At 39.8% G+C, this 23,160-nt stretch overlaps 2 protein-coding genes across 3 annotated transcripts in view; both read right to left on the bottom strand.

Annotated features, from left to right (window-relative positions):
* LOC131102819 (neurabin-2-like) overlaps positions 1-6,457 on the bottom strand; it is a 39,168-nt gene extending 32,711 nt beyond the window's left edge. The window contains exon 1 of one of the 2 annotated variants that reach the window (XM_058048382.2): positions 6,323-6,457. The gene's annotated coding sequence lies outside the window, so the exon portion shown is untranslated. The other variant, XM_058048383.2, reaches the window with a different exon arrangement.
* A 1,449-nt stretch (positions 6,458-7,906) lies between these two features.
* On the bottom strand, positions 7,907-22,876 carry carhsp1 (calcium regulated heat stable protein 1). The gene is made up of 5 exons (XM_058050231.2): positions 22,707-22,876; positions 10,813-10,949; positions 10,591-10,699; positions 9,612-9,734; positions 7,907-8,585 (listed from the first exon to the last, which is right to left on the bottom strand). Exons 2-5 carry the CDS (start codon positions 10,898-10,900, stop codon positions 8,423-8,425), a joined length of 483 nt encoding a protein of 160 aa, XP_057906214.2. The 5' UTR covers positions 10,901-10,949; positions 22,707-22,876; the 3' UTR covers positions 7,907-8,422.
* Between the last annotated feature and the right edge of the window lie 284 nt (positions 22,877-23,160).

Raw genomic sequence — 23,160 nt, 5'->3', positions numbered from 1 at the left:
TAAGCAATGAAGCTAAAGGCTTATGACGCTGGGTACAAATAAATGCAGGAAATGATTTGGAATAAAACGGAAAATACACGTCAAGATAAAGCATCTCATCAAACATGTTGTTAAAGTTACGACGCTGCTCCCAGATGGAACTGAGTACGATGCTAACTTGCTAATTGGGTCAAATGATTAAGTTTCATTAATGTTCATGTTAAAGGTTAAATAACTGTTAATACTGTACATTTGAATGTGAAAAAAATTATTTCTCTACCAACTGTATGTGGTTTCTTACGTTTTTCTTATTTGCTGTTTTATTATTATTTTACTTATTTATTACTGATTGATTTATTGTCTTAATTTGTTTATTTATTTTTTTAATCTTATTTGTGTATAGAAAAATTAAAATATTTGAGAACAGTGGAATGTTTTATCAGATATTTTGGTGTGGAAAACCGGAACCAAAGTACTGAAAAAGTGTAGGGTATAGCAGAAGCAAAAGCATTGAAGATTGTTTTTTTATTGACTTTTTTTCCAGTTTTTAATAAATGCGTTTTGGCTTTTTTTTTTGAAAACCTGATGCGGCCCGGCTTCACCCAGAACCTAGCTCCGGTGGCCCCCAGGTAAATTGAGTTTGAGACCCCTGGTCTAGGGTGTACCCCGCCTCTTGATCCAGCATACCCCCCATCACCCCAGTGATGACCGGCATAGAAAATGGATGGAATGATGCTCATTTTCCCAATTGACTATTTGTTTTTTTTTGCCAGAATCTCACCTCAAAGCTGAGGTGTGAAAACTGTCACATTTTATTATTTGACACTCTCACTAACAGACCAAAAACAATGGAACTTGTTGTACATCCTCCCTCTATTTGTTACTTAAGTATGGTGGCCACGTAACGACATCCAAATCTGTGTTTCCCATATATTCAATTCACTGTGGCGGCCCGCCACTATTTCATTTGGACTGCTACAGATTTTTTGGGTGCTACCTGTTTGTTGATATCTGACTTGTGCAGTAGATGACATCATAACTTTGCATTATGCATTTTGTTCATTAGTATGAACTTTATTTTGTCTAATGTACTTCAATCAAGCACTTTTGATGATTATAATATCATAATAGCATTCCAAATTTCATTTTAAGGTGTAAATATGGGGTACTGCATATGGCAGAGGGGTGAGTCTCAAGTCATTAATCTCAAGTCTCAAGTAAAGACCAAGTCAAGTCTCAAGTCATAAAACTTGTCACTAAATTTGAAAAATACTATTAATATACTTTGTTTTTATGTTTTCCATCACATTGAATACTTTGAATGGGGACACATTTAACTCAACATGTTCACCGAGAAGCTTCAGTATTTTCAGGTCATCAAACAAATTTCTGAGTCATGTGATCGATGTTAAAAGTCATTGACGATATTGTCATCAAAATTTTGACTGGCATCCCCACATATAGTACACGGTAAAATCACATAATTGCAATTTTCCAAAAATTACAACATTGTTACTAATATTGCAAAAATTATTCTCAAAATATATAGTATTACCACATTGTGCTCATAACATTTTTGACAATTTATTACATTAATAATATGACTTTATTCTAATATTTCTACTTTATTCTTGTAAAATTACTGCTCTTTTTCCATTTTCCTTGTTGTTTTCATTACTTTTCTTGTTTAACTTAACTTAACTGATGATGCAACTCCACAATAGAAAAGATCATGTTTGGTGCCGTTTTAAGCTAAACAAAAAACAGCCACAGGGTAGCAGAAGTGCATTTTATAACACCTCGGCATGCATCTCTCCCCTAGAAATACATGCAAAAATGCATCTCGCAAAGGAGGTTAGGCATTAAAGGGAAATTTTACACGTGTACAGTTGCAAATGTTGTGTTATATTTGTTTAAAGACAACTTTATTTTTATGTAAAACAATCATTTTTGTGTTGTTTATGTTGTAGCATCAGGCTGCACGGCAGTCGAGTGGTTAGCGCGCAGACCTCACAGCTAGGAGACCCTCGGCCATCTCTGTGTGGAGTTTGCATGTTCTCCCCCGTGCATGCGTGGGTTTTCTCCGGGTACTCCGGTTTCCTCCCACATTCCAAAAACATGCTAGGTTAATTGGCGACTCCAAATTGTCCATAGGTATGAATGTGAGTGTGAATGGTTGTTTGTCTATATGTGCCCTGTGATTGGCTGGCGACCAGTCCAGGGTGTACCCCGCGTCTCGCCCGAAGACAGCTGGGATAGGCTCCAGCACCAGCACAAATGAATGAATGTTGTGACATCATTGTTTATACATAATAGCTAAATATGTGTTAAATGCTTCTGTTTTAGAACTGATATTTTACTGAAACTTACCTATGTTCTACTGCTGATTACTAAAGAACGAAAAAAGATAGAAACAAACGTTTTTTTCTGAAGAAAGATGAGAGTCTAATCCATCTTTTGGTGTATACCATGTCTATATAGCCCGAGAATATAATATTCTGTGTGCCTTGAAAAATCAGTCAAAATCATCCAAACGGCTTTTGAAAAACGGCTGGTATTGAATGAGTTAAATGTATTTTTAAAATGTGCCCAGGGCCACTAAAAATGGCCACAAATGTCCTTTGGACACCCCTGGTGTAAACAATGGCAAGCTTTGAAGTCAAGTTATTCAAGACGAACCCATCATTAGCAGAGCAACAATCTTCCTTTCATAGTCATATTAAAGTATAATAACATTCGTTTGTTTCAGATCAGTAAACACAGATATAGCAAAAAAAGTTTAGTTTCCCCCTGCGGTCGAGATACATAAAAACCATATGGAGACCAACTATCATCCTAAACCAATAGTTTAATTCATGTCAACAAGATGAAGAGACATTTTCCAACAGCAGTAACAAGCAATGCCACAACAAAATCCTCCATGCTGAATATCCATCATAGTCATAGGCTACCAAGCTGGATGTCATTATTGGATAATGGGTGCCTATTAATGCTGTCTGAGTCATTCTCCGCAGCTTAAGAACACTCCTTTTAACTCGTCAATCGTTTACAGGGGAATTTGAATAAATTTCAGCGATTGATTGAAGGATTTATGTTTGGAGTTTGTTGGCTAGATCTGCCGCCTGTGACTTTTTTTGATCCCTCTTGCTACGTGTTCTTATTCTCAAGTTAGACCAGGTGTGTTAAAACGCAGAATGAAAAGCTACAATCCCATTATGATGTGTGTATTTGTTGCGGGCTTCCATAAATAAATAAATAAATAAATAAATACACATGGCCGCTGCATGAGACTGTAGTTGTCAGAGGCAACCCTTGAAAACAAGATGCTAAAGATATTCTCACACACACACACACAGTGCAACCACACGTCTTGTGATCCTATCTTGACAAACTAGTGGATTCTCATCCAGGGATCATGTGAGCTTCAGTGAGCCAATGTGGATACTTGGAAAAAAAAAGCAAACCAGCGGGAGCCAAAACTACATTTTCCACATCACTCGATTGTCCAAGAACAACTCAGCTACGTCGTCCGCTACCCATACTCCTTTGTGGCTTAGGGTCACTTCCTGTCATTTGTTTGAGAGCGAGACATCAGGCAAGCTGCATCAACAATGTGCTGTGTACTGCATTAGAGAAGTCGCCAAATGATTCATGCAGATGTCGGACCATTTTGTAAATGTCAAAACACGGAGTAGCTCCACTCAATTTTTCTGTGACTGTTCCTAAAAAAGGTGCATCAAAACACTGGAAAAGACAACAGTTTAGACCTGAACCATTGGATAAAAACAGGCCATACGACACATTTAACTGTCAAGCATGTGTTTTTCTAGATTACACATGTGGAGATGCATTCGGGTACATACTGTGACAAGAGCACTATGTAAATGTTCATTCATTCATTCATTTTCTACCGCTTTTTCCTCACAAAGGTTGCGGGGGTGCTGGAGCCTATCCCAGCTGTCTTCGGGCGAGACAGCTGGTCTGGTCGCCAGCCAATCACAGGGCACATATAGACAAACAACCATTCACACTCACATTCATACCTATGGACAATTTGGAGTCGCCAATTAACCTAGCATGTTTTTGGAATGTGGGAGGAAACCGGAGTACCCGTAGAAAACCCACGCATGCACGGGGAGAACATGCAAACTCCACACAAAGATGGCCGAGGGTGGAATTGAACCCTCGTCTCCTAGCTGTGAGGTCTGCGCGCTAACCCCTCGACCGCCGTGCCGCCACTATGTATATGTTCTAGAATCTTAATGTGTGTCTTCATTTAGGACTGAAAAGGTGTGTTCCGACTGAAGATGGAGGTCACTGACAAACGCTAACATGAAGGCACAGAATCTGTGGTAGCGATAGCGGTAGCACCAGTCTGGGAATATTTAGGTTTTAACCAGATTAAACATGGTGAGTGCATGAATACCGAAAACAGTTTTCTCACATATCGATGGGGTTGCTCGAGCAGCAGAGCCTTCGTATAAACAAAACAGTGTAAAATGATGCACGCTCACAGACGGTGTCGCTCGCTACATTGCAAAACAAATGCAACAATTCAACAATGTACTTGACTACCATCAAGTGGTTCAAATGTGAATTACATCGATTCTTGACTATAATTTGTAGCACAATTACCGGCAAAATATGTTATCTTGACAGCCCTAAGATACACATTGTGGTAAGGTTCGATTTGAGTTCATCGACCCCAGATTCAGCTTCGCTACCATAAATCTTGTGATATCTACCCAACACCAAATATTACGATACTTCTTTTACGCAATACTGCAGTACCCTGAAAGGCACATTCATATAAACTGCACTGCAGTTGTTGTTCCGCACCAAAATACCAAACGATTAAATGTAAACGCACCCTCAAGCCGTCTCGGTTTAGGGTTCTGTAGGCTGCGTTCACATTCCAAACAAACGAACCGTACTATCAAAGGAAACGGACCAGGGCAGGGGTCTCAAACTCAATTTACCTGGGGGCCACTGGAGCTCGGGTCTGGGTGAGACTGGGCCGCAAATATCTTACTTTTTATTTTTCTACACAAAATAAGATGAAAAATAAATAAACAAATCAAGAATAAAGAAAATCAATCAATCAGTAATAAATAAATAAATATAATAATAATAATAATAAAACACCAAATAATAAAAACTTAAGAAACCACATATAGTTGGTGGGTAGACAAATTATTTTTTTCAGAATAAAATTACAAAGCACATGACAAAACACGACTATAGTCACATTTATACTCTTTTTATTTACAACATATTGCGCAACTGCAGGGTCTTGAGACACATGCTAACTCGCGAACTAGAGAGCTAGCGACCTAAACGGTAGCCTTCAAGTTATTTCCTTTAAACTTAAATAGGCAACAAATTACCACTTCCACACGGATAGGGAGGATAACTATTAACAGTTATTTAACCTTTAACATGAACATTAATCAAACGTAATAATTTTTTCTGGGTACATGATACCATACAGCATCCATATCAAACTTGCGCGGGCCGCACTAACATTAAACTTTCATATCAAGGCGGGAGCCTCAAACTAGTGTCCTGCGGGCCACATTTGAGACCCCTGGACTAGAGGGTGAACGCACCCTTAGACACTAAAGACTGATGCAAGCAAGCAGCATGGGGTCAACAACAAATAAGAAACGCCCTCTGGTGCATTTGCTGTGACTTTTAATATGCTGACTGTTCATAGGAGATCACATCATTTAACAGAGGGGACATTATTGAACACACAATGACTATCTATTCACAATCCCTGCATAAGTGGAGGAAAACTACCAGGCCTGTTGGCCCTGTGCAAAAGGACTGACTGTGGCAAACACGCTGTGAGCATCTGCTGCTGCTGGATAGAGCATTTGCTGGCGTGGACGATGCATGCTACGAACTTCAATTGAAAAACGCAATACTCCCACCCTGGCGTCGACTATTAATATAAAAAATAACAATACTGCACTAAAAAACATTAGTGTTGTATGGAGCTTCCATCGGCTGCATTTATTGTTTGAAATATGTCAATAAATATGTTAGCATCCCCTAAATGTGTTCCAAACAGAACACGAATGGAGCTCGAAGCGTCATAGAAAGAAAAGCTTCGTGTGTTCCAGATCATGAACGGTGTCATAAACACTGACCGAGTAATAACGTGTCACCGGCGCCGGTTTAGGACCAGGAGGCGGGCTAAGAGAAGAGCCAGGCCCCGCTGGGGAGTCTGCTGAGCCGCGCCGCGCCGCGCCGCTTCCTTCCTTCTTCTTCGTGGCCAATATGGCCCCCTTGCTGAAACAGCAGGCACACCGTCTGACACTCGCTCAGGCGGCCATACCTTGATATCCGCTTGTGTTCGGCGGGGGAGGTCAGTCCATTGTCCCTCTTCGTCTGGCGCTACTGAGTCCTCCTTCTGGCCAAACACACCGACTGCCTTCCTCTCTTCTGCTTCTGCTCCTCCTCCTCCTTCTCCTCCTCCTCTTCTTCCTCCCCCTCCCATCATCTGCTTCCCTCCATCCCCTTCTTATTGACCTTATCTTTACATCATTCTCTCCTTCTTCTGCTCTGTCTTATGTTTCGCCCTAAAAGCAGCCATTCCTGAATATTTTTGCCTCATTAATGAAAAAAACGCATAATTCCACGCATCCAATAATTCAATGTCCAAATAAAGCTATTTAATAAGCTAATCTATACTGTGCTAACTAGGGGTGGGTGGATCGATCCGAATATCGATAACAGTTATACTAAGGAGCGTATTGGCTCGATACTAGCATAACATGGATATTTATCAGTTGTCGTGTGTGGTTTATTTTCACAAATATGTGTTTGTGTTGTTTGTGTGTTATTATATTTTTTACAAAATCATGTAACGAGCTTGACATTTTTTAATTAAAAAAGTTTACTTGATATCGTATCAATACCAACATACGCAGTTATCAGGCCCGACAATAAAGGTTATCTGGTCAAAAGCGATGTTTGGCGACATCTGTTGGCTACATTTATTAATGACAATGCCATTTTGAAGATGCGCGTCTTCCAAACAATTTTCTTTCCTGCAATTTCATTGGTCAGTGGGTGGATACAACTAAACAAGAATGTAGTCACCTCACAGAAAGAAGGCCCCGCAAGGTTTGTTGCATTTGTATGAAGTTGGCATTTCCGTCGAAGAATACAATCGGAAAGTTTGGTTTTCTTGCATTACCGACATATGGACAGCAGATGGCAGCAAATCCACGTTTATCATGAAAGTGACTGGCATGACAACTCGTTTCCAAGTGATTACATTTATCCTGAAATGATTCTTTTGTTGAATGAAATATATATATTTCACCGTATAAATATAAAATATATATTTTCTATTAAGTTAATTCATACATATAAAGTCATATATATAAGTATTATACTTATCAAGAGTATAAAATGTAGTTATCACAACTAATGAATGATAATTCACATTGCTGCAAGTTTTGAGGGCAGACTGAGCTGTGGTGCATTCATGGACCGCAGAACAAAGTGTGAAATCTCAATGCTTGAGAAAATCAGTGAAGCATAAGTGAAGCATAAACACATAAACATATAACACACTTTTAAGCAAATGGGAAAAATGTGTACATTATTTTTTTACAGAACGATATATACTAACACGAGATAATAATTTAAAAATACATCAAAAATGTGTTTTAAAATAAATTAAATACATAAAAAATGATTACATTAAATAACAGTTGATGAATATTAAGCTCTGCTTCTTCCGACTCCTCTTCTGACACGTTGACTTACATACATATAATAGAGTAGAAAATAAAATAATAATAGATAATGGAATACAAATCTTTTTAATGATAATAATAATGTATAAGAATTATAATAAGAATTTTAATTATAAAATTATCGGTTATCGCAAGTGTCTTTATGCAGGCAGTGCATCTCAGTTTAAGAGGAAAGAGGCATAATACACTTACATATTGATAGTCTTTAATATCCACCCATCCACACACACACACACACACACACACACAATCAAACACCGATATTGTATCAATAGGCACAATCCAAAGTTTAAGTTCTGACGGTGGAAGTCGGCACAGTGTTGACCTGGTAATACACCTTGTGGCATTGGACGAGAAATTTCAGCATGACTTGACACTCGCCCCAAGATTGTAGGCGTGACCTGGCAGTAAACTGAAACACACTACTGTACATGTTCCCAAATAAGCACAATTTCTAAGTACTCCAAGCAAGACACCAAATATTTGGAGGGTTTTTTGTTTTTGCGATAAGAATCTTCACCCCTGGTATTATACATCTATATTCATACAGCAATCAAACCAACTGTTCCCTAGTATAGAAATCCATAGAAGACTTTACAATGGAAGTTACCAATGATTAAATGTGTTTGTTCAGCCCATCATCCAACCCCAATGCACCATTCAAGCGTTCAGCTGGTGACGATGTTTCCTGCCCAGGTCTCATGTTTGCTTCCCGGCTTGAGATGGGTGATGGTCACCTCCACGGCCTGGATCTTCTCATTTTTTGGAGGGACGGCGCACACCTTGTAGCTCATCTCGTCACCTTCCACTGGCACATACTCGCCCTCAATGCTGGAAAAATTCAGATTCAGTGTGAATAAGCCTACAAAGGATTATTACTAGATACATTGATGGCTCTATCTGCAGGTAGAGAAGAAGTACTTCAGGTATAAATCCAGCAGAGGGTGCCGTCTCACGAGTCAATTCACTCAACATTTTACAGCAGGAAGATGCTTTGGCAAGACATGATTGTGTAACTGCAGATTTTTGTAAGTGTTTGTAACTGTTTCTTAAATGTCTAAAACTTAATTTAATTTACAACAAGAAAAGCATATGATTACGTCAGTATGCTAACAATAGCATGCTAAGACCTAGCATGACAGCAGTTTCTGCTCAAGTTCATATTCATAAAAATTGCAAAAATGCTAATGTTAGCATGCTAGCAATACTAACATTAACATGCTAACACCTAGCATGATAGTTCTGAGTGTTTATATACCTGTGTCTACCCATGGAAATGGGTAAAAATTTTACTATGCTAATACTAGCATGCTAACATTAGCATGCTGACACCTAGCATGATAGTGGTGTTTATATATGTGTCTACTCATGAAAATAGTGTTAGTCTGCTAACATTAGTATACTAACATGCTAACATTAGCATGCTAATATTTCGCATGAAAGCACAATGTACCAGAAAGGCTAAAAGTGCTCTGACCATTTCTTTTGTGGAGTTATACACACAAATGCCAAAACAGTCCTATCTCGCAATGTCTAAGAATCCTTCCAAAACCCCTGGATCTAGATGGTGGTCCGGATCCCACCCAAAATTTGATCAGTTCTCCCGAATCTATCCAAATCTATTCAGCACTTTTCAAGTTACTTTGAACTCAAACAAACAGATTAACGCAGGCAAAAGCATAATCTCCGTGCTGTGCTTGGCGGAGATAAAAGTAAGCATTTTTAGGGCTTCTTTAAAAAAATCTTGAGGCAGTAGAATTATTTAAACAATGAATTTAAATAAATTCCAACAGTACAACAAACGTACAGTATTAATTTTACATGTGTATTATCTCGGATGCTTACACATACACTTACTCTGAGATGTGGACAAAGATGTCGCTGCCCCCATCGGATGGCGTGATGAAGCCATGGCCTTTGGAGCGGGAAAAAGATTTACACAAACCAGTAAACACCGGACCCTCTGATGCACGGGCCGTCCTGTATAGATTGGATAAAGGGAGGGGGAGCGGTCAATGATGAAGAACATCCATAAATGTGTGTGTCAGCTCAAGACAATGATGCACTTGTTACAGCCGTGAGGAATTTGGATTGGTTAGAAAGTATGCCGTGTGGGGTGTTGTTATTCTGTAAATCATTGGCAAGATGACAAGACCAAAAATGTATTTTTGGAATGTCATTTTTTAAATTATAAATCTGTGAAAATACAGGTAGAATGGACAGCATGCATTTTTCTTCATTGGCTCGGTGTCTATTATTAGTCCAAAAATATTGAAAGACAATTCATATGTAGTATTCTGGTCACTACGTGTCAGTAATGTTACATTGATGAGAAATAAATTAAATTACGTTAACAGTGCATGAAGTCATGGCATGGCATGACCAACATAGTAGAGTGAAAAAAAGCTCTCCCACCCCGTGTGGAAGTGGTAAGTTTTTTTGGATCTTATGTTGTCCTGCATTCCCCAGTCTGTTTGTATTTAGAAGGTCACAAACAGGTTTTCTATGCTAAGTATAAAAATATTCTGCTTATTAATATTGAGTCCTACTTCGTGGAAATTCCCTTATCGCGGTCAGGTCTGGAACCAATCACCGGTTCCACACCATCAGTGAGAACTTGAAAGTAGGTGAGTCAGCCACTAGGCTATAAGTTACTCACAACTTCCTGCTGAAGGGAATGGATGTTTATTGCAAGAGGCCTGTATTTGCTGTCGTAGTTTTGGACTATCATGGTACTTTCCTGACCCCAGATCTCCACCACCATCACAAAATGGGTGTGCGGTATGGTAGCGGTTTAGTTTCGTTTTTGCATGTGTGTGTGTGTGTGTGTGCTCACGCTGAACAGGTCCTGTTCCTGCGCGTGGGCATGGGGCTGGGAATATTGAAGCCTCGTACTGGGGAAGGTGAGCGGTCTCTGTGTCGGCACACTGGAGGATGCAGGGACTCTTGATTGGACGAAAAAAGACGTGTTACATCCTGATACTTCACACCTTTGATAAACAGCATGTTAGCAACTCCTCTACTACTTCCCCAACAAAATGTAAACATGACGTTTCACCTGTTGACTTGGGAGGCGGAGATCTGCCAGAGTTCAAAGGAGGGGTCGTTGATCGTACCCCGGGGTTGGACTCAGCCTGAGAGGCCATGGCGGTTGGAGTCAAACAAGGGAAGGCGCTCCGAAGTGGTTTAAAACACCTGGGGGGGACAAGAGAGTAGTGTATTGACACAACAACTCAATGCGTACATTGCGTACAATTTAAAAATAAGTTTGTTTTGTCTATCAAACATCACATGCTTGACCATATTTCTGTGTAAAGTAAATGGAGACTCAGCAGAGATCATCTTGGAACAAAAGAAATGGAGTGGACCACTAGCACTCAATATCATAATGACGTTTTTTTGCCTTTGTATTATGAATACAATACAGTATGAATGAATACAGTATGTACATTGTTAAATGAATCCCTTTCAAACATTGAATTAAACTATAATTTTTATGTTATTAAAGCCAAGGGTTTATATTTGATATAGTATTTTACACCTCTTGTATTGGACCTCTCTAAAATAACTACTTTAGCATCACACAAAGTCAAATTTACAGCTCAAGCCTGAACGCATCTTACAGTTTGAAGAGCGAGCGCTGAGGCCAGTGAGCGTTCTAACTTAATAGACGTGAAGTTAATGAGATTACAGCTTTGCAGGACCACACGGTCTCTGCTGTTGGCGCTTGAATGATAGCACACAAGATCACTCTAAGTACTTGGCAACAGCAGCATCATGAATACATCATGAATATTTGAACTGAGTATCACTCCTTATGGTACTTTATTATTTTTGATGATTTGTTGACTATTTTCATCTATTATAAAAACTAAGGCTGTCAAATCATGACACATTTGGAGCAGATTAGTCATGATTTTGAGATGAATTAATCATGATTAATCACCATGTCACACTACGTCTGAAATATGCCCATTTTTATTGTCGTTTAATAATACAGTGTACACTTCTCGACTTAACCAAAACTCAAATTAGCCATTGATGATGAACAATCTTTACAATAAAAATTACCTCTTTGGGATAAACGGGGTACATATTTGGGGTACATAATTGAATTCATTCATTCATTTTCTACTGCTTATCCTCACGAGGGTCGCGTGGTGCTGGAGCCTATGCCAGCTGCCTTCGGGCGAGAGGCGGGGTACACCCTGGACTGGTCGCCATCCCATATCACAGGGCACATATAGACAAACAACCATTCACACTCACATTCATACCTATGGACAATTTGGAGTCGCCAATTAACCTAGCATGTTTTTGGAATGTGGGAGGAAACCGGAGTCCCCAGAGAAAACCCACGCATGCACAAAGAGAACACAGAGATGCACACAGAGATGGCCGAGGGTGGGATTGAACTCGGGTCTCCTAGCTGTGAGGTCTGCGCGCTAACCACTTGACCGCCATGCAGCCTATACAGTAATTTATATATTTTTAAAAAGACATGGAGATATTTAACGTTTGATTCATGTAAATTTGGCCATTCTATGATGTTATGCTAATTAGATCTACAGCAATGACTCAATTAATCAATGGCTAATTGATTACCCAATTCATCGACAACTATATCGGTCAATTCATCGTTTTATCATTTAAATATGTAAATATCCTCTCACTTCAGCCTCTCAAATGTGAATATTTGTAATCATCCATGAAAGCAGAGTTGTTATTTTGTGTTTTAGCCAAAACAAGATATATCTGATTCATCAATTAATCACAAAATAATAATCGACAGTTTAATTGGTTATTAAAATAATCATTAAAATCCCATCAGAACTGACACTGTTATGGAAATATACAATATTGTATTTAATTCTACTTTTCTATGATTTGACATGTACTTCATACAAATATTAGGGATGTTCGATATCAGCATAAAAATGTGATATCGGTCGATATCGGTATCAGATTTGATCCCGATCATGAAAAACTACTGTATGCAACATCCATATTCATTCCACAACAGGATATATGTCATGTTATACATTGCGTTGGCTGATATCGGTATCGGAAATTGAGAGTTGGACAATATAGTTTTTCAGCAAAAAAGCCAACATCGGACATCCCTAATAAATATATAATAAGACTAAAAACTGGTAAAATAAAACTGTTAGGAAATACGAGAGTAGTTTTAATATTATCATAACACAATCAAATGAAACACAAATAATAATTGACATGGTAACAAGGTTTGTACAGAGGGCATACATTTATATCAACAAGCACACACCACGCGCATGCACACTCTGCTAAACACTGGTGTCCTGTGGAATTTTCCATCCTAAGTCATTGCTGCTACCCCACTATCGAGAGACCCTGCTGATACAGCAAATACCAGCCCAGTGGGGTGAACAGAACACACAAACACATCTTGGTGGGCAACACACACTTTTTGACACAGTGATCATGTCATACTTACTGGACAGGATGGATGATATATTTTATCATGTGAATCTCACCACTTTACTTTGAACATGACAGAACGTGTCAGAAGATCACATCCATCTCAAGTTGTGTTCACAGGAAATACTTGATAAACTGTGAGTGAGGAAACCTTTACATTTGTATTACCCACTATAGCAGACAATAGCATCTTGCTGAACTGAGTACATTCAAATGTACTGAATGATTCAGGTTTTATGTATACGATATACCAAAGGTGAGATCCTTGAATTGTTTGAATGCGACTATTATCTTTTTGTGTGGCAGGAAGTCCTGTTGCCTCCCATCCTGCCTGGGGCCTTACTATCAGACCATAAAGCTCTGTGGTTGTCCCACAAACGTCATCAGTGGAGGCAATAACACTGATAGACTGCTAATTGGCAGTAAAAGCATAGCAGGTTATTTCAATCTTCTAAAGCTACGAGGAAGCATCATGCATCTAGTAATACTCAATATAACACAACAGTCTTTCCCTGCAGAGCAAATATGATAAACATTTCCAGAGTTGACATTCTGGGGGTGTTAAGAGATTCAGGCAGGTAATTGAGGACCCGAATGTACTGACATGTGATAAACGCTAATTCACGTGCACTATACAGCCAGCGTGGATGGGCAAAGGCAGAAACATGAAGGTTAAACACAGACGGCTTATTACATTGTAGTCTTTGTGGGCTTTGAAAGCGTGCGTGGGTGTGTGTATGTGATGCATTGACGCAACGGCAGAAGAGGGTCCTGATCTTGCAACTGGATGATTCATCCTCAACGTGCGTCAGCGCCGCATCCTCTGAGTGAATGAAAACTGCAGTTCACACCTTTTTCACTATGTGTTGGGGAAATATATTGTTCCATGGGAGCATCATCACATCACAATTAAATGCTGTGGAATACAAATACCATCCAGTGTGGTTGTTAGCAAGACTGAATGCAATAATTGGCAATGCACTGATCCCCATTTTTAATTTTTGATATGATCCATGTATACAGATATCCAGTACATCCAGAATGATATGCACGTATATGTCCCAGAAGGCAACCGGAAGTAAGTATAAGGTCAGAAAAGGAAGTCGGCAGGACAGGAATTCCTCCGAACAGACAAAATCCCATCCTGAAAACATATAAGCAACAGGAAGTGATTTCTGATAAGGGAATTATGCGATCCCGACACTCGATCGGATCGGCTCTATCTCTAATTATTGACCACTCGTGAAGCGGTTACCATGGCAACAGAGATACATCTTCCCCACAAGCAGCCACAAAAAGTCTCACTCAACCACCAACTAAAGGGTCTAAAATGACCATCATCATATCTCATTAATGATGAGAGGATACTATGTAATCATCATTGCTGTTGCATGGTGGTGATTCTGAATTTTACAATGACAATATTACAGTAAAGTTATATCGATATTCTCGGGAGTCGGAAAAAATACCAATATAACCAGACTATCCATATATCCGATCCTGCGCCGAACTGCATTAAAAGTGGGCGGATCTTTGATATGGCATGTAATTTTCTCCTTGAGTTCATGGATTGCGTATCTAGCATGCTTTTGTACTACAATACATTTTGTACTACAGTAAATAAAAATAAACTTACGCTGTAGTGATTACCGGTTACCGGGACATAATTCACCCCGGAACTATCGATAGGGAAGGTGTTGCCACCCGGAGGGGTAGGCGCGAGGGACGGGTGTTTTCCGCTGTGTGTGCTGCACTCTGGTGGTGGAAGTGTGAAAAATAAAGTTGACTGGAAGCAGCCGTCCGCCGTGTTCTTTTTTGGTATTGAAATCCTTAAGCAAAGATTGATTTAAGCTGCTTTTGTATCGATATAAGCAGACCAAATTGGCTGGCGGGAGATGAAAAGGGCATCCTAGTAACCGGATTATCATAATAACCGTGTATCGTACTAACGGAGCTAATTATATCATAAAAGACTAGAAATTTGCCGGGAAATGAAAATAGTATCGTAATAAGTAGTAATTCGTTTTAACCGATATCGATATAACGAGACTTTACTGTATTTACTTCTTCTCCAGACAGCATTGTGTCGGACCCAGCCTGACTTGCTACATTTTCAGTTGTCTGGCAGGGATAGGGCCCGTACAAAAGATATGAAAGCACAAATACAGCAAAGACACTTCCTTTTGAAAGCAACTGAGGTTGCAACTTCAGCCAGTTAGCCATCAGCAAGTACTTCTATTTAGCATGAGAGCCCGCGTGATCACAACAACAGCGTGGGCTCAGTGTGTGTCAAGCAAAGAGTACAAGTGATGTCAGCAGTATTTTTAAGTCAGAAAAAGTGAGTGCAAAACTTGCTGTACAAATTCTCTGTGGTGGCACAGAACCGGGGAAGTTTAATATGACCACCCTCATCGCACATTTGTAGCAGGATTTATGCAACACCAGGACTTCCTGAAGCAGCCACAGCTAAAAACTCCCTTGTAATTAGCTAGAACAGAAAAAAAGTCAGTGGTCAGGCTGAACAGCGTCATAGTGCACCTGGGACTTGCTACATTATGACTATTGTCCATAAAATTATGTGCCAGATGCATAAAAGAGTAAATGGGTTGTTATATATGCCTTAAGTATTATTTACAAATATAACACCATAAACTTTTACAATTGTCACATTTGGAACTGAACTCTGTGTGTGCATGTGACTGCGCACGCGTGCACGCATTCAATGCGTAACCTCTTGCATGTTACACACCTCCATGCTTTTTAACTTCCTGGTTTTTTACAATGGAGAGAGGCATGCCGAGCACTTCTGCCACCTTGTGGCTGTTTTCACAGCTTAAAACAGCACCAAACATGATCTCCTCTATCGTACAGTTGTGTCATCGCCGTTTTTTGTCTCTAATGCAAAAAAAACAATGTGAAAAGATGTATAAATTGATATGACATTCATGTCCTGATAAGTGAATGTAAATAAAGATGCTCGATACTGTCTTTCTTACCGATATCCAACATACCAATATTACACTAACTAACTAACTAACTATACTGATATCAGCAAGTACCAATCCAGGCAGTCATTTGGGTAACCGACACACATAAACACAGCATGAATGAAAATAGTTTTGCCAATATTGGATATCCCTAATGTAAAGTTCTGATCACTTCTGTACAACCCTCCGTTTGTCTACTCCTTAGGTTGACCTACGCAAGCACTGATGTTTTTTGTCTTTTCCAGAGTCCCCTGGGCTGGCACCAGCTGGTGCCAGTTCACGCCAATGCAATTTGCTGTGGCGCCTAGTGTCGCCAACAAGGTGCCGATTGGCGTGCAGTCGCTCAAACTGCCTCCCAACTGGCTCGTGGTGGCCCGTAACGGCGGCAAAAAAAATTCAAAATGTTTAAAATCTTTGTTGCGCCACTTGCATCAAGCAATCGGCGCAAAGTGTCCACCAAGTGGAATCAAATGTCGCAAACAATCCGCCTATTGGAATCCACTGGAATGTAATGGCGCGCGTCAAGTTGCACCAATGATGCTAGGAGTCCACTGAGTCGCCGTCAGTTGGTGCCAGTTCGCGCCAAAGATTATGCGATTGCTGCGTAGTGGATTGCTGTGGCACCGAATTAATTAACGGCAACATGCCGAAGGCGTCACAGCGAGCCACTACACGCCAATCACAATAGTCTTTGGCCCAGTGGACTCTTAGCATTACACCAGCGTCTTTAACAGATTTACGGCCTGCAGCCTTTGCACACAGAAATATTATGGTAGAGCATGTATGGTCTTGATTTTTTTTAAAAAACACAGCCAAAAGAGCTACAGCAAGAGGTGGTATGCTTTTAAAACAAGCATTTACAATTGAGTTGAGTAATATGGAGAAATGTTGTATGGTGCATCTAAACCAGGGGTCTCAAACTCAATTTAGTTGGGGGTCACTGGAGCTAGGGTCTGGGTGAGACTGGGCAGCATCAGGTTTTCAAAAAAACCCACTTTTTTTTTTTTTTAAACTTCGCTTTGGTTCCAATTTTTTACAAGAAAAGCTCTGATAAAACATTCAACTGTTCTCAAATGTCTTACTTTTTATTTTTCTACACAAAATTAGATGAAAAATAAATAAACAAATCAAGAATAAAGAAAATCAATCAATCAGTAATAAATGAATAAATATAATAATAATAATAAAACGGCAAATAATAAAAACTTAAGAAACCACATATAGTTGGTGGGTAGACAAATAATTTTTTTCAGATTAAAATGAACAAAGCATTATTAGAGCCCTGTAGACAAAACACGACTATAGTCACATTTATACTCTTTTTATTTACAACATATTGCGCAACTGCAGGGTCTTGAGACACATGCTAACTCGCAAACTAGAGAGTTAGCGACCTAAACGGTAGCCTTCAAGTTATTTCCTTTAAACTTAAATAGCCAAAAACTTACCACTTCCACACGGGTAGGCAGGATAACTATTAACAGTTGAATGAACATTAATCAAACGTAATAATTTTTTCTGGGTACATGATACCATACAGCATCCATATCAAACTTGCGCGGGCCGCACTGACATTAAACTTTCATATCAAGGCGGGGGCCTCAAACTAGTGTCCTTCGGGCCACATTTGGCCCGCGGGCTGCGTGTTTGAGACCCCTGATCTAAACATTCCATGAAGGTTTGGATTGCGTTTGTCCCTTAAACTGAGTGAAAAGATAATTGGTGTTTCCATTCACTTCGGAAGGATCACATGCTTGCTATTTGATTTACAACCTCCTGCATATCTGGCCAGTTCAACCTGTTGAAGCCAGTTACATCCAACTGTGTCATGATAATCCCTCAACTCACAAAAACACAACCCTTGCCCCCCTCCCATCAGCTGATGTTTTATGTTTCAAACAACAATAGTTTTCAACCAAGCATGCCCTGCAGCTCTGCTCATTAATATTTCAGCATAGACACAGTCCAGTTTCAGTTGCACCTCCCCGTACTTTATCTAGCGTTTACCACTACTCACTAAAAAATACAGAACTATTAAGCTACCTAGTACACCTTTCAGTGGCCATTTGTGAGCACCTCACCATTTTGCATTATGCATAGTAATGGTTGTGAAAGATCCAACGCTACGACCGTGTATGCGGTTTGACAAGGGAGAGATAAGGCTGCTTCGGTAGCAGCCTCCTCCATCGATTCACAATCAGCCATAAATCCTTAGATTAAACGATTGTGGAGATGTGCAACATGTATCTCTAGACTTGCAATCAATTAACAGAGCATCTCTAGACAATTGACAACCACACTAGCATGCTAAACTAAGCAAACCCTGCTGGCTTCCATTCACACTCCGTAAGAGGAGGTTCCCCCAACTTTCACTTGTATTTATCACTATTTCAACATGTTTAGTGTTTGGAGTGACATTCCGCCATGACTGAGCCATCCGCCGGGTAAATATTCCCAACAGGAAGGTTCACAACATTCATTTCATTCCGCGTTAAACAGTAAATTCTGTTTTTATTGTCCACTTCCGCAATTCCATTGTGCAGAAATCATTGTTTTCTTTTCCAAAAACAAAGCATTGTCATTGGGGGTGTCCCGATCCGATGTCGGGCCGATATCAGCAAAAACACAAGTATCGGATGTTATCACATACTAGAGTATTAATTGGCCCTGTACCCTAGAAACCACCCATGAATGATACGGGAAAAGGCCGAAATGATACTGTGTCAAAGCCCAGGACAGTGATACTGATGAACTATAGAGTTTAACCATGTCCAGTATCAGCCCCCGTAGCTGTCCACTCAGAGCGCGCTGCTCTGGTATCGTGCCCGTGAAACAACCAATCATAGAACAGCGCACGAGCGTAAACACACAGCGTTTGTTTTGTCACTGTAACTACAGTAAAGTCTCGTTATATCGATATCAGTTATAACGAATTACTACTTATTACGATACTATTTTCATTTCCCGGGAAATTTCTAGTCTTTTATGATATAATTAGTTCCGTTAGTACGATACCCGGTTACTACGATGCCCTTTGGTCATCGTAGCCAATTTGGTCTGCTTATATCGCCAGCCAATTTGGTCTGCTTATATCGATACAAAAGCAGCTTAAATCAATCTTTGCTTAAGGATTTCAATACCAAAAAAGAACACGGCGAACGGCTGCTTCCAGTCAAGTTTATTTTTCACACTTCCACCACCAGAGCGCAGCACACACACCGATTCCCGCACTTCCTGGTTCACAGGTCATGCTCAACCCGCCCCACATAGCTGGCCAAACACATGCCTGTATAGAATCTATACACACGAGAGAAACCACGAACGCAGTTGGTTCTTCTGTTGCAGTTCGGCGCAGGATCGGATATATGGATAGTCTGGTTATATCGGTATTTTTTCCGACTCCCGAGAATATTGATATAACAAGACTTTACTGTATAAATATTCCTAGTGCTTCTCCAGTCACTAAAAAACCCAAACTTGATTCATGGAACTTTAATTCTCACACATTGATAAGATAAGACTGTTGATAAAATATTATTGTTGAAATATTTTTGCAATTATTGTGTTTACACTGTTTAGATATAATACATGTAATAAACTGAACATTTTCTGGAAACAAAATGGCCTTTTGATTAAATAGTACGTGCTAATAAGCTCATGATTAAATAGTATGTGATAATAAGATGCGTGCCAGTATCAGCTGACACTTGGGGGCATGATACCTGGCCTGATACCAGACAAACCATGTAATAACCTATAAATATCAGCCTGCATCTATTTCAATATACATTAGGCACTCCAATACAAGCAGTGGATTGCACCCCAACATATACATTCGGACACTCAAGTGATCACAACAACAGCGTTTGCTAATGTGTTAAGCAAGGAGTAGTCCAAAAAAGACGTTGCAGCTGAGTATAAAACTTGTCATGCACAAGTTTCCTGTGGTGCAAATTCATAATGCATTTTAAGCAGCATCACAATGGAAAACGTCCACAAGACCGCAAGAAGTCATTAGCAATAACTGAAAAGATGACCAGCCCCTGTCGGTGGTGAGTTGAGTCGTTTTTAAACACTTAGATGAGCACCTCAAACCTCCATATACTACGCCTAGCCGACACTATAATATGGATAAATCTATACGCCAGACACTAAAAGTAGCAAATAGGCCAGTTTACCATCAAACAAAACCGAGTTCAATTCCACCCTCAGCCATCTCTGTGTGGAGTTTGCATGTTCTCCCCGTGCATGCGTGGGTTTTCTCCGGGTACTCCGGTTTCCTCCCACATTCCAAAAACATGCTCGGTTAATTGGCAACTCCAAATTGTTGTTGTTTGTCTATATGTGTCGTGTGATTGGTTAGCGACCAGTCCAGGGTGTACCCCGCCTCTCGCCCGAAGACAGCTGGGATAGGCTCGAGCACCCCCGCAACCGTTGTGAGGATAAGCGGTAGAAAATGAATGAATGACTGAATCCTTTGACCCACGGCCATCAAAACACGCTTGCCTCCTGCTTGGGAGACATAATGAAGGGAAAAATGTTCACTAAGAAGAACAAAAGTGACAGTGTCCTTCCTCATTGTAGCGACGCACGACTACATATTCTTCCACCCGCGCAGGCGTAACTTAGTTGTCTTTTTCTACAGTATTCATAATTTATGAGCGTATGATGTCCATAAAACAAGGACCGCCTGTACGTACCATCAGTTCAATTTCTCATGCATGATTTTCATGCATGCATGATCATGTCATGCCGGGATATTTGTTGGTGTAATGAATTCCATTTCTCTTTGTTTTTGTGCTTATAGCCGCTAGCCAACAGTGCAAAAACTAAATCCTTACAATTTTTGAACTGGTCCTAAAATTTTTACCTGAAATGTATTGTTCACACTGTTTTCATCCGAACGTTGTGCAGAGCTACTTACTGTGTACGGTTTAAATGCAAAAAGTGGGGGGGAAAAAAGCTCTAAACAACATCAGCAGCCCTTCCGGGTAAGGGGCAAGTTACAACAACTCACAGACATAATATACCTGACACACACACACATGCGTGCACACACTCAAGCTGAAAAAACTGAAAAAGTAGCAATGTTGATACTAATAACTACCATGATTTCCAGTCCAAATCATTGCCTAACTATACAAACATGTACCAATACTAGCTTAAAAACATATACATTTTAACATTTTCCCAAAACGCATTTCGACCCAAAGCACAGCACTTCACTGGTTGCGCCTGTTGAGGTGTTGCAATGCTCTGTCCAGCAGAGGGAGCTAGAGGAGCCCAGAGGTAGGCTGAAGTCATCGCAGCACCACAGAAGGCATAATTTAATAAATGCTGTACTAGGACAAAATGCAATATGAGAAAACATTAAAATAGTTGCTTTTTTCGTTTTAAACTTGTATTTGGTACATGTATTTTCTATTTCTTAGCTACCTTTTGAGTGTTAAGTTGCCGCATGCTGCGGCATGGTATTTGAACGATTAGCAGTTCTGAAGTAAAATAGATCTCACAAGATGCAAACTGAAGATGAGATCAACTAAACCCCCCCTCCGACCCACCGTACATGGATTACAGTCCTGTAGTAAAACACAATGTTATAGGTTACAAAGCATATTATCAAGAGTGAGTTCATTATCAACATTTATATTTTTTCTCTGCCATTTTATTTAACCCATTTTGTTTTTACTGAAGCCTTTTTTAGAATGTGATGAGGGTAACACTGAAATACAGAAATGATCCAAATACAAGAGCCAAACGCAAAAGAGAAATGAAACCAAGCTACCAGGAGAGCCGGACCTATACTATGCTAACATTAAGTGTCTTGCCGTTTAATACTGTAAAATATTAGTTTAACAAAGAAACAAAGGAAAATGCACCTTTTCAGTCAGTCAACTTTCTTCTAAGCATGTCACTTATGTCTTTAAAGATAAACATTTCCGACTCCCCTGATAAATGGCCAACTCCATCACCTTGCAACATTTCTCCCATGCAGTTGTCTTGTAGGGTATGTGCTTGTTTTTCCACATTTGTAGCATTTCCTTGTTAGCGTAAAGTCTCTACGTCATTTCAGCACTTAATTGCAGTTTATGCATTTGTTTTATAGTGTTTTGGATCATCTTTGTGTTTGGAAAGCCAACAAAAGCTACCCCGGACCGCACTTTGGACATCCCAGCTATAGATGCTCATCTTCTAGGACTTCATTACAGGGAGTGGTGTGTCTGGGGAAAGAATGCATGAACGTCGCTCACACAGACAGACTGACAGACAGACAGACGAAGAAGAAGAAAAACACACTAAAAAACACCGAATTAGCGAGTGATAACTGAGCAGAGTGCAACTGACAGCCCTCTTCTTGTGTGCACTGCCAAACATGACCGGAATAATCATAAATAATAAATGAAATGTCGGTCTTACAATGCATGGGTTTGACTTCGTTTAGATATTTAAACACTAAAATACGCTCTTTTCGAAGTAAAAAGTCGTGTTGTTTTGTGTCACTCACCGTCTCCCTCCGACGAAGAACGAAAAAGAGCCAAATAAAAACAAGGTAATATAAAAGTTCCGTCGAGCAGGTTCAATTAGATGTTGTGTCGTTAAAGGTTTCAGATGTTTAACAATCAAGGAACTTCTACACTTGCTGGCTGTCTCGCGCTTTTACTCGATGGGCGGGGCGGGTTCGACAATGACGTCAAAAATGACGCTTTACCGTAAGTACGGCTACAGCGTTCGCTCAAAAACAACAGCGTGTATGTATATTCTCCTTTTGAGAAATTCTTTTTGTACTACAAGCGTGTTAAAATGTAGTATACATACGCTCGAAATCTTTAAACTCCCACAGTAAATTAGAATGCACAAACCTTCACAAATATTTTTTGTAATATTGTATTGAGTTGAGCTAATTTTTATATTTTTGTTGTGTACTTATTTAATAATAGGTGCCAGAATTGAAACTGAAG

This window comes from Doryrhamphus excisus, linkage group LG16 (assembly GCF_037039965.1).
Source record: "Doryrhamphus excisus strain RoL-2023G ecotype Guam linkage group LG16, RoL_Dexc_Guam_v1.1, whole genome shotgun sequence".
Taxonomy (NCBI): Eukaryota; Metazoa; Chordata; class Actinopteri; order Syngnathiformes; family Syngnathidae; genus Doryrhamphus; species Doryrhamphus excisus.
The sequence above is the reverse complement of the archived record's forward strand: the minus strand, read 5'-3'. Positions and strand labels throughout refer to the sequence as shown.